The sequence below is a fragment of the Mustela putorius genome, unplaced genomic scaffold (genome assembly GCF_011764305.1).
Source record: "Mustela putorius furo isolate JIRA1106 unplaced genomic scaffold, ASM1176430v1.1 tig00000127_pilon_pilon_pilon, whole genome shotgun sequence".
Lineage (NCBI taxonomy): Eukaryota > Metazoa > Chordata > Mammalia > Carnivora > Mustelidae > Mustela > Mustela putorius.
Window position 1 is genome coordinate 1,835,193 of NW_025421288.1, and position 18,695 is coordinate 1,853,887.

Genomic DNA, 18,695 nt, shown 5'->3' on the forward strand with positions numbered 1-18,695 from the left:
ATATCTACCTATCTATTATCTATAATCTATTTATCTATCTAAACATACCATATACCTAAATATACCATATTTTTTCAATTAATCATTTGATGGACACTACAGCTATCTCCACAATTTGTTCATTACCGATAAATGCTGCTATAACCTTGGCATGCATGTATCCCTTTGAGTTAGTTTTTTGTATTCTCTGAAATGAATGAATTTTAGAAGTTCATGATACAACCCCTGGTATGCCTCTATTCAAGGCATGGCTGTGAATCTGCTCTGCTCACTATGAACATCAAATTCTATTGGCTATTCTAATTTGATAATGCACACTACCCTACCCCTTTAGTAATGTGGCACCAACAGAAAAAGAAAATGGCTTCTGGCTTCAAAAGTAAATTTTTTCACACTCCATTAACTATATACAAGGATACTGAGTATTTCTGAATGCCTCTCAAACTTTTCTTTTATTCCATTGATACAACCCAATTTTAGATAGAATTATATACATTTTTTTTCCTTTAAGGTTGTTCTTACCTTTCTGTACTTCATTCTTAGATAGTATGTTGTATCTATGGTGTATTGTAAATTCTTATTCACTCTTGACAGCATAAATTGTTTTACTTATTTCCCTCTTAGAGTTGTAGAAGTCTCTTGCTGTAGCCCCATTTAAAAATCATAGAAATTATCTGAATATCATAATGCCTTTGTATAACTACATTTAGAAAATCCTATACATAATGCCTCTGTTATCCTAATAGTCAAAGGAAACATTAAAGCAAATGTATAAGAAAAAAATTACATATATTCATTTATATATATATAGAGAGAGAGAGAGAAAGAGAGACAGAGAGCACCTTTTTTCACTAGGATGAAACTTTTTTCAAGATAATCTATTGATATAATGAAAAGAACTTCTTGACTCACAGTTAGCTCCTTTGCCCTGAATGTGCTCAAGGGAAAGTTGGATACCTTAAATGAAATGTGCTTTAGAGAAAAATACAAGTCATAGAGAACAAGACTGACTGACCTTCCTTCCTTCCTTCCTTCCTTCCTTCCTTCCTTCCTTCCTTCTGTCCTTTCTTTCATTCTTTCTGGCTGTTTATTGTTTGAAAAGTTGTGATTGTATACATATATTTCTCTTTACCAAAACAGAGTGTAGACTGAGATGTGAGGAGTATTTCATAATCCATAGTGTCAGAGTTGAGCTCTCAGGTAAAGTAAGAACCAGGCTGGCATTATGAGGGAAGCTACTAGTTTGAGGACAGAAGTACACATAAAGGAAAGGAAATCAGCTGTCCTTTTTAGAGTGTATCCAACAAGTCAAGATATACACTATTATATTTGATATGTGTATAGGTTAAGTGATCAACCAAAGTCCTCAATTCATCTTTTGCTTTCTGAGGTAATTTTGATATGCCAGAGCTTTCTCATGGCATTTTTCACTTCTGCATTCCTCAGGGTATAGATGAGTGGATTGAGAAAAGGGGTCCCAATAGTATAAAATACAGTCACCATCTTGTCCATGGGGAAAGTGGTTGGGGGGCGTGTATATATGAATATACATGGAACAAAGGATAAGATTACTACTATGATGTGAGAAGTGCAAGTTGAGAGAGCTTTTTTCCTCCCTTCTGCACTGTGATTTCTCAAGGAATGCAAGATGACAATATATGAGATTATCAGAATCACAAAACTGCTTGAGCAAAGGGCCCCACTGTTAGACACCAACAGTAGGTTGATCCTATAGGTGTCCATGCAAGCAAGTTTCAGCAAGGGCTGCAAATCACAGCAGTAATGATCAATCAAATTGGGTCCACAGAAAGGCAGTCTCAAGGCCAGGATAATCTGGGCTATAGAATGGATAAAAGACCCTATCCATGCAAGAATAATAAGGATGGTGCAGACCTGTTGTCTCATGATGGTTGGGTAATGTAAGGGCTTGCAGATGGCCACATAACGATCAGCAGCCATGAAGATGAGCACAAAGATCTCCATACAGCCAAATAAATGTAGGGAAAAGACTTGAGTCATGCACTCATTGTACGTTATGATTTTTTTTGCAGAGAGTGAATCCACAAGTAGTCTGGGGGCTATGGATGTTGAGAAGCAGAAATCTGTAAGGGACAAATAAAATAGGAAAAAGTACATGGGGCTCCCAAGTGTAGGGCTGTACTTGATGGTCACAATAATAAGCAAATTCCCTACCATGGTTCCCACATAAAAAATGAAGAAGATTACAAATACCATTTTCTGTCTCATGGGATTTTGGGTCAATCCTAACAGTATGAACTCAGTTACGCTGTTGTTGTGTTGCATTGTTTCAGGCAAAGTGGAGAAATGGAAGTTAGAAATAATCTACAGATAAAGAGTATTATTGGAGTGCCTGGGTGGCTCAGTGGGTTAAAGCCGCTGCCTTCGGCTCAGGTCATGATCTCAGGGTCCTGGAATCAAGTCCCGCATCGGGCTCTCTGCTCAGCGGGGAGCCTGCTTCCTCCTCTCTCTCTGCCTGCCTCTCTGCCTGCTTGTGATCTCTGTCTGTCAAATAAATAAATAAAATCTTTAAAAAAAAGTATTATTAAATGACTACTTCATTTGAAGTTCAAATCCATATGATCATGAATGTGTCAATTATCAGTGTGTAATCCCTTACCTTCCGTGTTGTTTTCTTCTGAATAAGGTGGGGATCATAATAGCTATTCACAATCTATTCACCTGAGTGCTTACGGAAGCAATGAAATATGTCAATAATAAAAGTGTATGTAATTCTTTAGGCATAATAAACATTAATCTAGGAGATAGGTATGAGATGGTATCTTTCTGAAGTGAAGGCTTCTCTTTAGTTTACAGCAAGGACCTATAATGACAGGATGTGGCAAAATGGAGACAACTCATGCAATATTTACATACTGCTTATTCACACTATTTGAGCCTTGTAGTTCAGTTATGAAGTATTTTCTAGTAAGTATTCTGAACAATCAAGGAATTATGTAGAAACTTTTGATAGTGTTTTCCATAATGACACCTAAAAGGGAGACGAACATGAGAGAGAGAGAGAGACAACAAAAGAGAAACAAACAATATTTAAGCTGTGAACATTCAGTCATTTGGTCCAATCCATTATGAAATTTATTTTAATCTGTTAGCTTGACTGTTTATCTCTTGTACTTTAACTCTCAATAATTTCTATTTGTTTAGAGTTTTAAATTCAGTTTATATCATAAACTTTTTCATTTTTTATATTATACGATATAAAGGATTACTTACCATTTTAAAATACCCCTTTTATTTGTTGAAAATACATCATAATGATGCTGCATTAAAAATAAGGCTTTTAAATACCTCCTCTTAGTGGTTGATTTATTAATCACCTTGGTATATTAGTGTTTCAAAAGGTTCATGACAACTGTGTTCTGAGAATGGCTGCAGGGACAGCAAGATTCCTCAGATCAGCGTAAGATTTAAATGTCTGTGTCAGAGGGTGAGTCACTGTAGAGACAGTTCTGGACTCATGGCTCTTAACCACATTATGCCCCAACCACACTGCTAATCAGTATGATTTCTCTGCACTCTTAGGTTTTTGCCAGATATGCTCTTTGTCCAACTTTTTGGCAAACAAGAATTAAAACTTGTCCTTGGTTTCTAACAGTTAAATATTATAAAAAGATATCTATCTTTCTATCCACCCAACTACTTATTGATATATGCTGTATTTATCATCTATCTATCAATCATCTATCATCATCTATCTATCCTCTATTCATCCAGAGCTATTCATCTATCTATATAATAGAGATACAGACTGAGACATTTATATAGTTCACATAATAATATATATGAGAGGCTTACATTTAAAGAGAGCAACATAAGAGAGGCATCCTGTTTAGTGCTAAATTTATCATCTAGGGAAAAAGTACATACTTATTAATAAGTATTAAAAAGGAAATGAAAAATCTAGGAGACTTTCCTATTGATAAAATCCAATAGTTTTCAGTCACATCCAATACTCACTTACACCAAAAAGGGATGCCTCCTTCATCCCAAGTAAAATCATTATCTCCATGGAGCACTTCCCTGGACATTCAAATAGGTATTATTTCTATTTGCTTATGTCTCCACCAGTTGCTGTTGTGCATTTCTATTATTCGGTGTTCTCAGTTTCCATTGTAATCTATGTCTAGAAAATCCTCTAAACTTTCTTTCCTTCCTCAAATGGCTTTTATGTGTCAGATGCACACTGTGACATTGATCAGATTAATTTTCTGTGAGTTAGATACACAGTTATGTTAATCCCTAAAACTAATCTTATCAGCTTTGATAAGAGCTTACCTGAAGGTTAGGATGTTCAGTTCTTCTTTCTTCTAAAGGTAATTTGGTTATTCTTTGCTCAGATGAGAATTTAAAAAAAAAAAATGGGGGCGCCTGGGTGGCTCAGTTGGTGAAGCCACTGCCTTCAGCTCAGGTCATGATCTCAGGGTCCCGGGATCAAGTCCTGCATCGGGCTCTCTGCTCAGCAGGGAGCCTGCTTCCCTCTCTCTCTCTCTCTGCCTGCCTCTCTGTCTACTTGTGATTTCTCTCTGTCAAATAAATAAATAAAATCTTAAAAAAAGAAAAGAAAAGAAAAAGAAAAAAGATGTTTTTAAAATTCTGTCTGATCTCATTTGATGTCACTGAAGCTCAGGTTCTCACTTGCACGCCTGAAGAAGCTGTTCTTGGATGCACCCCACACTTTCTGAAGTCAAATCTTACATGGAATGTTGACTGGAAAGAAAATGCTCCCCATTTTTCCTTTCCTGCTGTGGTATTTAAACATGAGTGATGCAAAATATTGGAGTCGAGGGAAGGTAATTACCTGAAATCTCCCTTCCTTTTTTTTTTTTTTTTTGTTCCTTTTTTGCCTCCTTCCTTTTTAATTAAGAATCCTGAGCTAGAAGTAGTAAAGAACTTAATCCTCGATATGTATTAACAGATTATGGGAAAGAGGTGATCTCTTCTTGAAATTAAAGGTTATTATTTGGGCCGTAAAGGATGTTGTTTGGCTAGAATAAAAAAAAAATAATAATAATAACAGTGATTACCTAGTGATCTAGTGGCCAGGACATGGTTCTTGATACCACTATCCAAGAAAATGAACAGAATGTCTTAAGTAAATGGCTGATTCTAGGTCTAGGGCGGGGGATGTACAAGATGAACTGGAGCATCTTGGAGTGATGGAAGATAAGGAAGTGCAAACACATACACACACACACACACAAACTGTGATGAGAATATGTCAAAGGGACACAAAAGCAATGTGAAGAACCCTTGGTGACAAAAACTGGAAAAAATTAAGGAACAAAATAAGTGACACTGAATTGAAATGTAACTCATAGTTTAAATAATCCACAAGTTTATAATGATATTAAACACTTAAATAAGTAATCAATAGGGGAAACTAGACAAATCTCCCATAATAAAAGAATCCCTAATGATACTGCAGTTACTCTTCTCTCAAAGGATTGTAGGCTAATTCTCATTCTCTTATTTGTAGAGTGTACGCAAATGAGTTCCTTCCAAAAGGCTCACTGTGCATTGGGATGGAAGGAGTAATTTTAGAGAGGAGAAATGTGGAAAATACTACCTTAACCAGGTGGTCAAGTTTAACATCAATTGTGCTGAATCACATTGAAAGTATGTACCCACTGGGATGATCTGATGCAAATAGAGCTTGGCCTCTGTGATCTTTCTCCTAATAACCATAACCCTTGTCCAATCTTGAGTAAAATATCAAACAAACACCAAGTGAAGGTTTTTATGTAAAATGTCTCACTAGTTCTTCTCAAAACAGTCAAGTTCATCAAAAACAAAAAACAGTTGAGAAGAGTTATGTGATGGACACTGCATTAGCTATAGAAATGTAGCATCATTATTTTACACACCTAAAAGGAATAAAGTGCTGTATGTTAATTGTACTTGAAATAAATAAGAGAGTATCTATAACTCACTGTCTGGAGGTGCTGAAGAAGATATGTCAACTGAATTTAATGTGGTATGCTGGATGAGATTCTGGAGGAGAAAAATGCCATTAGTGAAAGTAATCTGAATAAAATATGTTTGTTGGTTAAAAATAATGGGTTCCCATGAAGTCAATTACTTGTGAACTAATGTACTCTTCTATGTAAGATGGTAGTAGAGGAAACTGAGCACAGAGCAGGTGGAAATCTCTTTTTCACCATTTCCCTGTTAATATAAACCTATTATAAAATATGAGGTTTTTTTAAACATAAATGGCTTATTTCACCTAATATGTCATCAAAGTGTATTTCTGTTGTAGCGTGGCTCAGGAATCTTCCTTTTATATGCTGAATAATATTTCACTGTATGTGTACCACATTCTGTTTATTCATATGTTGATGGACACTTGGGTGCCTTACCTATTTTTGCTAATGTGACTATTGCTGATATGGACATGAAGGTACACATATTTCTTCCAAATCCTCACTTCCAATGTTTTTGTTATATACCTGGAGGTGGAAATTAGAGATCACTTGATCATTGGAATGATCTGGAATCATTTTCTGGAATGTCATACTGTCTTTCATAGTTGCTATGCCATTTTTATATTCCTATGAACAGTAGGTACATAAGTGTTTAGTGATGTTGGGTATTTTCTCATCTGATCATTGCCCATTTGTATGCACATTTTTTGATAAATGTTTGTTTATTCAAGGATTTTATTGATATTGAGTTTTACGAATTCCATGAGCTGCCTTTTCACTCTATTGATTGTGGCCTTTGATGCATAGAAGTTTTTAACTCTGAGCTTATTCAATTTTAAAATTTATTTCTTCTGTAAGCTTTTTTTATTGTCATATTCAAGAAATTATTTCATAAAATAATGTCTTGAAGATTTTTCCTTTTTTTAAGGTTTTATTTATTTGACATACAGAGATCACAAGTAGGTGGAGAGGCAGGCAGAGAGAGAGAGAGAGGAGAGAGAGAGAGAGAGAGAGGAGGATTCAGTCTCCCCACTGAGCAGAGAGCTAGATGTGGGGCTCGATCCTAGGACCCTGCAATCATGACCTGAGCCAAAGGCAGAGGCTTTAACCTACTAAGCCTCCCAGGCACCCCTTGAAGCTTTTTTTTTTTTCTTCTAAATATTTTACAGTTTTAGTTCTTATACTTAGGTATTTGATCCATTTCCAGTTTATTTTGTATGTGGTGTAAGTTAAGTTCTACCTTTATTCTTTTGCACATGAATCTCGAGTTTCTCCAAACTATTTGTTGGAAAAAACTGTCCTTTTCCTATTAGGTGATGTTGATACCCTTGTAGAAAGTAAGGTGACCCTATAGGAGATGTTATGTTTCTGGGCTCTCCAATCTATTCCATTTGTCTAAGTACCTGTCTTAATGCCATTACCACACTGTTTTCATTACTATAATATTATGATAAGCTTTAAAATCAGGAGATGTGAGACTTAAAACTTTTTCTTTTCAATATTTATTTCTTTTCTTTTGACTAAAGGTCCCTTGAGATTCCATATGAAACTGTCAGCTGATTTTTCTATATCCTCAAAAATTGCCATTGGAGTTTTAATATGGGTTTATTAAAAGTGAATTGTTTCATATCTTACTGACTTCTAAACAATATTGAGTCTCCTGATCAATGAAAATGTGACATCTTTCAGAATAGACACACACACACACACACACACACACACACACACACACACACACACAATGATTCATTAGAAAGAATTTGTTTTTGTTTAGATGGAAGATGAAGAGTGCAAAATCTGCAGAATCAATGTCCCATTTTGAGTCTGAACACCAGAAACTGCTATGAGCCTGTAAGAGTTGATGTCCCAGTTCAGGTCCACAGGCAGGAGCTCTGTGTACATCAGGAAGAGTTATGTGTCAGAGTGGAAACATGAGGCAGGAAGAGCTAATGGTGTAGTTTGCAGGCTCTCAGGCAGGAGAATCCCCTCTTATTCATGGCAGGTTAGTCTTACATAATTTTCAGGCCTTCATTTGGTTGGATGAGGAGCCACTTTAGTTAGAGCAATCTACTTTATTCACTCTCCCAATACAAAAGTTAATATCATCCAGAAAAATCTTAGTCATCACCAAAAGCAAGAGTCAAACCAATATCTGAGTTTCCAGTGGTCTAGATAAGTTAACACATAAAATTAAACAGTCCATTTATTATCCACACTGTGTGTGTGTGTGTGCATGTGTGTGTAATCTCCATAAATAACACCTAAACTCCAAATAAAGACTACACATGGTTATAATTCCACCTAATATTGTACAACTATTCTGTATGCACATGAAAATGCACTAAAACCTCCAAAAAAAGGCAAGGTAAAACTTTCGGGTGATTTGTATTTTCCCCTTGATGTTTAGTTAGCTAAAACCATGATGGAAAATAAAAGACAAATAGGATATGGCACAAATTCCACATATCTTTAATTTCACGGTAAGATGAGAAAGTGAAGAAAAGAAACAAGCAAAAAACATTTGCTTTAAATATATATATTTACACACATATACCTATCCATAATATAAAGAGTAAATAAAATAATTACCATATTCTGATCTGAGGGTATTGAAGGAGCAGAGGGTGAGAAGTTGGGGGAACCTGGTGGTTGGTATTAGGGAAGGCATATTTTGCATTGAGCACTGGGTATGGTGCATAAACAATGAATTCTGGTACACTGAAAATAAATTAAAATAAATAAATAAATAATTACCATCTTCATTTTTGTAACAGTCCCATGATTAATTTATAATTACTTTCTTCTATTATTCATTCTGTATTCATTGTGCCTTCAGCAAACAGGAAAGATGGTTGTGTTTCTTTAGCTGGTGGGGTGACACAAACCTTCATTCCTTAAGTATCTGGGTCATTAATAGTTCTGCCTGGATTGTGTTGTTTTAGTATTCCATTGCCCTTGATCACAGAGTATGGTGACACTAAAAGTGGTCCTATGGATCTCCTGTATTCTTGGTGTACTCCTCCTTATCTCCACTCTGCAGTAGTAATAAATTTCCCCTTGGTTGCCAGGATCAGTTACCCTAGCCAGCACACCAACTTACTCTTTTGCCTTTAGATTCAAAGACATGAGCTATCTAAAGTGGTCAGGCAGCAGTCCTAACACTCTGTTCAATAGAGTTGTTGTGTCTCCTGCTGGAAATGTTTCTCTCATTGGAATGAAGACTTTGAAGCAAGAAGAACATAAGTTAAAGGGAATAGTAAGCAAAAAACTTGATAGTGGGTCACTAGGGTTAATAACGTGTGGCGCTTCTCCCATTTCTACCCTTTGATTAGAGGTCTGGGTATGGGAGTTCAACAACATATCATGGGTGCTGATTCAGAACATCGAGGGCCTTCCTGAGAAGTCAGGCCCCTTGTTTCAAAATCCCCCAGTGGATGTCTGAAAAAATAATAGTACTTAACTCCTTATATAATTTTTTTTCATACATGTATATCTAGGATAAAGTTTAATTAATAAATTAGGCACAACAAGATATTAACATCAATAATAATGAAGTAGAAAACTTACAACAATATACTGTGAAAAAAAAGTTATCTGAATATAGCCTCTCTCAAAGTACCTGAATATACTGTACTCACCCTTCTACTTCTGATCATATGAGATGATAAATTGTCAGTTGTGAAAGAAATACATGGGGAACTTCAAATCTGTACCCATGTAAAAAGCCTGATGAGGAGGTTTTCCAGAAAATGACCTTGAAGAAAAAATAAATCACCACAAAACAAACTTCTTCAAACCTCTATGTTCTGAGAAAGAGCCCAGGAAATGAATTCTGTTTCATTGTTCATTTTTCTCATGGAATAAATCTAGTACACCAAGTTCCCAAAGATAATGAAATTATCTGAAAGAAAAACATAACAAGGAAACAACATTTATTTTTCACTCAAAATAAATGGAGAATGATAGTAGTTGGAAAAGGAAAAATGGGTACTCACTGCTGCTTGGCATGAATATTTATAGAAATTGAGGTATACATATTTTGATCACTTTACCTCCATTTTTAGCCCATTCATTCGCATTATATGAAGAAACAAAGTCCAGAGACATAAAGCAATTCTCTAGTCACACATCTAACCATGGAACTCAGGCTTTTTAATTTTTGTTTTCATTTGCTTGTTTTTAGGAATTTAGTAGTTCTCATTCTGTGTAAGACAGCCAACTAATTTTGAATCAATTAAGAGTTAGAGGATATGGTAATGTTCATATATCTAGAAAGGGTCATCCTATCTTTGCCCGAGAATTAAAAACATGTTCCCATATTTTCCCTTCTGAATACTGCTATGAGTGTTCAAGAAGTTGAGTGTGGGTTATCTCCACGGGTTTGTCTTAAAATACAATCTATGATCTTTGAGTCCATGAATTTATGGTCCCTTATTTGATATCAAGCTCTTATAGTCAAGAGGTGGTAGGTATAGTTAAATAGAGGACAAAAATTGTATACTTCTCCTTCTGATACCATGGTGTTATAATTTTAGATAAATCCTTTAGCTTCATGGGGCTTCTGTTACCCCATTTGTGAAATTACAAAATTGGTTTATTATTATCATATGAGCAGTTACTTGTACTATCAAAATAAATCGATGCTTTCAGCCTGGGATAGCAATCAATCTATTAGGAGGAGGTAGAGATAAAAGTAGATAAAGCAATGAAAGGAACTGTTGTAGACACATCAAGACCTGTTGGATTTGTAAGAAGGGGAAGTGAAATCTCAGGCAATTTCTTGTCTTCACTTTCAGTGTTTGAGGATTTTTTTAAGAATTACTTTTAGCCATTCTGACTGGTGTGAAATGAAATCTTGCCATTTGCGACAACATGGATGGAACTACAGCGTATCATGCTTAGCGAAATAAGTCAATCAGAGAAAGACAACTATCATATGATCTCCCTGATATGAGGAAGTGGTGATGCAACATGGGGGCTTAAGTGGGTAGGAGAAGAATAAATGAAACAAGATGGGATTGGGAGGGAGACAAACCATAAGTGACTCTTAATCTCACAAAACAAACTGAGGGTTGCTGGGGGGAGGGGGTTTGGGAGAAGGGGGTGGGATTATGGACATTGGGGAGGGTATGTGCTTTGGTGAGTGCTGTGAAGTGTGTAAACCTGGTAATTCACAGACCTGTACCCCTGGGGATAAAAATATATGTTTATAAAAAATAATAAATAAATAAATAAATAAATAAATAAATAAAAGAATTACTTTTAAACACCTGTCTGTTTACTAAAAAAATAAAAAGAAAATATAGTCACAGGAAAAAAATAAAAGAAAGAAAAGGAAGGACTCTGCTCTTAATCTCACTAATTTCTTCATTCTCCTTGTAAATGTTCAGGTCTTAAGGTAGTTTATATTATTCTCCCACTCAGGATGTATTAGCTATTTCAAAGAGGTCATCACTGGAAATGCTTTTAATGGATTTAGGAAGAAGGCAGTAACAGATGCATCTTCAGTACTGGGACATCAGGTGGTCTAGTGAGGCCACCCGAAGGTATGGATAGAACGGTGTATGAGCAATAGTTTTGATTTAAACATACAAGTTCATACTCTAATTGAGCAACAGATGCAAATGATTCCTCTAGTGGTAGGTTAGGATGGCATTGCACAGTGTCTTAGACCATCATTAGGAATTCTGTCTCTCTGAGGCCATATCACCTTCAGGTCTGTCTTGTATAGCACATGTAGTTTCTACTCTACTCTCTGCTCTCAGCTGTCACTTTGCCCCAATGTTGTTCCTGGCTCTTTCCGCTTTTGAGACACTGCAAGGCTTTGTTTCCTCAGATCCGTGTGTTATAGCTAATAGAGTAATCATTAATAGAGTATATTCTTTTATATGGTATAAAACATTTTTATCAATGGTAAAAATCATAATAGTAATAAAAATTCAGGTTTACACTAAAAAATAAACCCTGTTTCCACATGTTCATCCCTCTTTGTTTGTTTCTTCCTTTGACTACTTTCACCATTTAATCCACTCTTCTTATCCCCCGCTGTGGCAAACACCAATATGTCCTGTGTATCTGTGAGTTCAGTTGTTTTTTTTTTTTTTACTTAGATATTTCAGAATTTCTTTTATTTATTAATTTTTTATTTTTTATAAACATATATTTTTATCCCGAAGGGTACAGGTCTGTGAATCACCAGGTTTACACACTTCACAGCACTCACCAAAGCATATACCCTCCCCAATGTCACTCTTAATCTCACAAAACAAACTGAGGGTTGCTGGGGGGAGGGGGTTTGGGAGAAGGGGGTGAGTTCAGTTTTTTTATATATTTTTTTCTGATTTCCCATGTTAATGAGATCTTACAGTATCTTTTTTCCCTTTGATATATTTAGCATAATTCCCATAATGATCCCTTCCTTTTTGTCACAAATGGCAATATTCAAAAGGAGAACAATATCTAATTTTTATGAGGGCAGACCTTGGGGGTTGTTTAGTTGTAGTTGGACAAGTAAGGATCTCCTGGCACTAATGTTTAGTCCTCACCTACACCCCTCTTCAGTTGGGGCTTTATGCTATGCTCCTCGAGCACCTGGAGCATGGACTTCTCCAATAGCCCATAGAAACTTTGCCTTTGGTGGGTAGCAGTGTACTCTGCACTTGGCTGCTGAAGCACATGTCCTGGGTCTAATTCATAAGGCACCATTTTGAGGATTAGAAACAGATGGCCTTTTCTCATGCCACAAGCGATTTATTTCCCAATAATGAAATTTCTATGAGCCATTCTGTATGAATGATACAAATTAAATTTTAAACACGATCTTGATCATTTAAAATTTTAATTATGGGTTGTCTGGGTGGCTCTGTCAATGAAGCATTTGCATTTGACTCAGGTCATGATCTCAGGGTCTTGGGATCTAGCCCTGCATTGGGTACCTTGCTTGGTGGGGATCCTGCTTCTGCTGCTGCCTGCTTCTCCCTCTGCTTATCTGCTTGATCTGTCTCTGAGAAGTAAATAAATAAACATCTTTTAATGTAAATAAATAAATGTATTTTAAAGAATAAAATAAAATTTTAACTGTTACGGATTCCGAAGTTATACACTAACTTTTAAAAATATTTATATATCTTTTGTTCATGGGAAATAAAATTTTAAGAACAGTTGCTATATGACCTTTTATTCTGTACAAATGATCAGTAGGATTAACATTTACCTGTTTTTAATGTCTTTATTGAGATACATACCACATGCTAAACAATTCACTTATTTGAAGTATATAATAGTATAGAAGGCTGAGAAACAACCAACATTAACTAATTTTACAATATCTTTGACACTCTAAAAAGAAACCCTATTCCGCTTGCCCCTTTTAGTTACCTGTCATTCCTCTCTATCACCATCACTAGCAATCCTAGGCAAATAGCATTCTATTTTTTATATTTATTTATTCAGGAGTAATGGGGGAGGGGCAGGAGAGATTCTGAAGCAGATTCCATGGTGGGTGTAGAGCATGATGGGGCCTAATCCCATGATCATGAGTTTATTATCTGAGCTGAAATTGAGTCTGAGCCTGAACAGACTGAGCCAGAAAGGGTCCCCATAATCCACTTTATTACTCTATAGATTAACTTTTCTAGACTTTTCATATAAAAGGAATTAAGTATGTTTTCTTTTTTAACCTATTTCTTTCATTTAGTATTAAGTTCTAAGCATTAGTTTCACCCATATTGTGGCAATTATCAATATTTGTTTCCTTTTTGTTGATGAATAACCTTCCATTTTATGAATTCATCAGTTGTTTGAACTGTAGATGTTTCCTCATTTTAGCTCTTATGAATTATGTTGCTACAAATATTGGTTTTCAAGTTTATGTGAAGATATATTTAATTTCCATAGGGTAGTTGTTTAAGATGAGAATAGCTAGGTCTTGTTCTATGTTTAATCTTCTGAGGCATTTCCACATTGTTTTCCAAAGTGGTTGCACCATTTAACATTACCACAAACAATTTATGAGAACACTAATTACTCTACCACTTCACTAAAACTCATTATTACCTGATTGTTTTGATTCTAGACATCCTAGTGGGTGAAAAGTGCTGTCTCATTATGGCTGAGGTTTGCATTACCGATTATCTGAAGGTGTTAACATCTTATGTTCTTTTGGACATTTGTATATTTTTTTGGAGTAGGGTTTATTCAGATATTTTGCCAGTTTTTAATTTGGGTTAGTGCTTTATTTTTTTTATTTTATTAATAAGTGGTAGGAGCACTTTATAGAGTCTGAAAACAAGTTCCTCATCAGATACATAATTTGCAAAAAAAAAAAAAATGTCTTTGTGGCTCAGTTGGTGAGGCATCTGTCTTCTGCTCAGGTCATGATCTCAGTTAGGGTGTTGGGATCAAGCCCTCCATTAGGCTGCCTGCTCAGTGGGGAGTCTACTTCTTTCTCTCCTCTCCCCCAACTTCTCCTCTTACTTTATCTCTCAAATAACTATAATCTTTAAAATCTATACATACATAATTTACAAGTATTTCCTCCCAATATGTGGGTTGACATTATACTTTGTTGATGATGTAATTTTCAGCACAATAGGCATTAATTTTTATGAAGCCTTAAGGCAGCGATTCAAGGTCACAATGAGGTACTCATTTGCAATAAAATATTTGTATATTTTCAACTCAAGGGAATGAAATTTTTAATGACAGTCACTGTTCTGCTTTTTTTTTTTTCCTATGAAAATAATCACTAAATTTGAAAGGGAATTTTTTTTTTTTTTTGAGGAGACTTAGTTATATCAGTAAGGTGTTATTTTAGTAATATAAATCTTTTTGTGAGACAAATTTTACATGTAATGAAATGCAGACCTTTTTAAATATAAAGTTGGATGAGTCTTGATAAATGTATTGCTCACATAGCCATTAAGAAATTCAAGACCTAGAATACTTTCATTAACCCAGAAAATTCTGTCATGCTCCTTTTCAGTTAATTGTCTCAGATGCAACTATTGTCCTGATTTGTATCACTCTATTTTAGTGTTGTCTATTCTTTATCTTCATGAAAATTGAATCACAGCATTTACTCATAGTGCATGCTCTCTGTTTTGGGACTTGTCATGTTGTTCTGTATATGATTAGTCCATTACTTTTCTTTGCTGGAGATTATTCTGTCTATACTGCCAACTTGTGCCTTTCAAGTGCAGTGTATTTGAATTTCATGCAGTTGTTAAATTTTGGGGAGTAAGTTCATAGTAGTTTAGTTTACTTTTTTGTTCTCTTTGTAAATCATTTTACATCTTTTCTATATTTTTTGAGTTAATGAAGTAAATGGTTTTTGACGATTATTCAATTTTCTCTTCTTCACAACTTCTTTATTTTTATAAAACTTAGTAAATCTCTATTTTTTAGGGCAGTTTCAGGTTCACAGCAAAACTGAGCCAAAGCTATGTGATTTCCTTCATCTCCTCTGCTTAAGAAATAGGCAGAGGGACTGAATGGACCTTTCCAAAGACATAAAAAATGGTAAACAGGTACATCAAAATGTGCTCAATATCATTTATCATCAAGGAGATGCAAATAAAAATCATAATGAGATATCACATCACCTTTCTGGTTTCCCAGAAAATGACCTTGTAAAAGAATGAGACCACAAAGAAGAAAAATTATTGCATCCAGGTACGGAGAAAGACCCCAAAAGAGGAATTGTTACATTATTCATTTTTTCCATGGAATAATTCTAGCATACCCAGTTTTGAGGAAACAATGAAATTATCTGAAAGACAGGCATATCAGGGAACAACAACATTTATTTATGATTCAAGATAAATGAAGAATCCTAGTAGTTGCAAAAGGGAAATGGGTACTTACTACTGTTTGACATAAATGATTAGAGAAATTGAGGTGCACATATTTTGGTCATGTTACCTCCATTTATAGTCAATCCATTCACATTAAATGAGGAAACAAAGTCCAGAGACAGAAAACAAATTCTCTGTGTCACACATTTAATCAAGAAACTGCTTTTCTTTCTGATTGAATCTTTGAATTCTGGAGAAATTGCTGGGTAAATGATTTCTAGTTTATACCTGGGAGAAACTATAATGCAGGCTTTCATACTTCTGCTTTTTGAGTATAAGCCATTAAACTGACTCTTGACATCTAGTATCCTTTCTTATTCCTCTCCTATTCCTACTCATTTCATTCACCTCATTCTTTCTATTCCCTTTGTATTCTCATCAAACCTACTTCTTCCTTTTTCATACAATGTCCACAATGTCACACACTTACCTGCTTCTATTCCTGGAAGGAGCCTGTAAACTGCCTATGCCTGGACTAGTTTCACCACTTACACAGCTGACTTCTTGATCTCACCAAACGTTTTATGAGAGACTATACCTTCCATTTCCAATCTGTAAAAAGCCACAAAGGGGGAAAATTAGTCATTGAGTTTCCTTCCCACTGACCAAAGTTCAGTCCCAGAGTGGGCCATTTGCACTGTCATCTGGCCATGTCACTGGACTCTTTCTAGAGTTGTAGAAAAATATAGAGTCCAAATTAGCAGCAGGGGCATTCCAAGCAGGAAGCAAACTTGATGGGAAAGCCTCTGTGCATATTAGGTCCCAGTCATGTCACACAGTGTCTACTACCTCAGCAGCAATAGGGAATATCTCTTGGTAGGATTTCAGAAGTTCCCCCATGAATATGAGCCAAAGTCTTGTCAAGTCAGGCCCACGAGTGACCAAAGATGGAGAAGAGTATCGTGATGAAATGCAGGACATTGCTAAGGCATCTCTGGCTATAAGCAAGAGAAGTGCAGGAATATCGGTGACACTAAAAAAGAAAAATCTGAGTGTCATGCTTGATCTGTCTCACACTTAGATGTTAGCTCTCATTTGCTTGATTGGTCAGGTGATGTTCACCTTCGCAAAGGGATTTGACTCTTTCCTTCTTTGCCTTTGTCAAATCTGAAAACTAGTCATCTTTACAGTTAACATAAAAAAAAAAAAAAAGATTTTGAACAGTGCTCTCAGATATAGTATATGTTACTTCCCAAATTTAGAGGCTCATGAAATTCTGTGTTTCTTTCCTACTGGTAGGAGAAAATACTACTTTTTTTGATTGAGGGAATCTTTGCATCTCCGGGCCACATCACTCTCTGCCCATGTGACTGTTTCCTGAAACTTCACAATGTTTATCTTCTGCTTTCTTCTTTGTGTGAACATAATATGTGTGTTAATTTCCTACAATTATATACCAGGAAATAACACTAAGCAAAAAATAAGTGGCTTAGAACCACAAAATTGGATTTCCAAATTAACAGTTTTGTTTTATTTTTCTTTTTTTAAAGATTGTTATGTATTTATTTGACAGAGAGAGTGTGTGCGTGTGTGTGCAGAGTGAGTATAAGAGGGAGAAGCAGACTCCCTGCGAAGTGGAGAGTCCTAGAGGGAGCTTGATTCTGGGACCCCGAGATTATGACCTGAGCCTAAGGCAGATGCTTATCTGACTGAGCTACCCAATCGCCACCCCACCTGATCCCTAATTACTAGTTTTAAATTGCAAACCAAAGCCTGAAAGCTTAAAATAAAAGCAATTTATTTGATTATGCTTCTGCAGTGTAGGTTGGATTCAGCTGGGTGTTCCTTCTTCTGCTTTCACCTGCGAACATGCTCAGTGTTATGAATGGAGTCTGAATGAAATGCATGGTCCAAGATGGCCTTATATATACATCTGGTAATCGGCTCAGGCATGTCAGTTCTCACGGTTTCTTTGGGAGTGTAGATTGGGCACTACCTCACCACTGTTGTTTCAGGGCAGTGGTTGTTTCACAAAACAAAATTTCAAGACCTCTCAAGCCAGCCTTTAGGGATTATACAACATCACCTTTACCATCTTCTGTTCATGTGGCTAAAGGTTATATGTGAGTTGTGTCACAAGTTTAATCCATATAAAAGCATAAAAAGATAGACTCCACATTTTTTGTAACATATAATTATCATATAACAGTATTGGTGGATTTAGGTGTACAACCTAACTATTGATAAGGAATATATTTCAAAAAATCACCACACAAATCTAGTTAGCACCCATCACATCACATAGTTACATGTTTTTCTTATGATGTAAAATGACAAGAGCTACTCTGTGATTTTGAGATAAACAATATTGTGGAGAGCCATGCAGCAGAAGCTGGGAGTCACGTACTAGGCGAGGCTTGAGGAGAAGGGCAGATGAATGTTTATGTGGGAGCGCTCCAGGGAACGCACAACCTGTACTGAAGTATCGGGACTAGTATAAGATTAACCAGGGACCATGGGAACGGCACATGGGAACGGCACAAAAACAGAGTGAACAATAAGTTTCAGGGGCTCACGTCAGTAGGCACGAGCTCCCCGCATGATCTGGATTGAAGTCATCTGTATCCCTTCTGATTGGATGTTATAGTAGTTGTGTTATGTGGTGATTGGTTACTTTCTATCCACTGTATCCTATAACTTGGGGCTGTAATCGATGTTCGGGGTCCCGGGGCTGAAGACTGAATAAAGAAGTTTGCCACCCACCTCGTCTGAGGGTCGTTCTTGCGGGTCGAGAGCGACATCTGGTGCCGAAACCCGGGAAATGAATATCAAACTTACTACAAAAAAGTTATACAGTGAGGCCTCCCAAACCATGATGAGAAACATGGGATATAAGCCTGGCCAAGGGCTTGGGACCAAGGGCCAGGGAGATCCCAAT

The 18,695-nt window shown here is 36.1% G+C and overlaps 1 protein-coding gene across 1 annotated transcript; it reads right to left on the bottom strand.

Annotated features, from left to right (window-relative positions):
* Positions 1-1,371: 1,371 nt before the first annotated feature.
* Positions 1,372-2,304, bottom strand: LOC101684831 (olfactory receptor 4C11). Its single transcript, XM_004781916.2, has one exon. The coding sequence runs from the start codon at positions 2,302-2,304 to the stop codon at positions 1,372-1,374; it is 933 nt and encodes a 310-aa protein (XP_004781973.2).
* Positions 2,305-18,695: the final 16,391 nt, after the last annotated feature.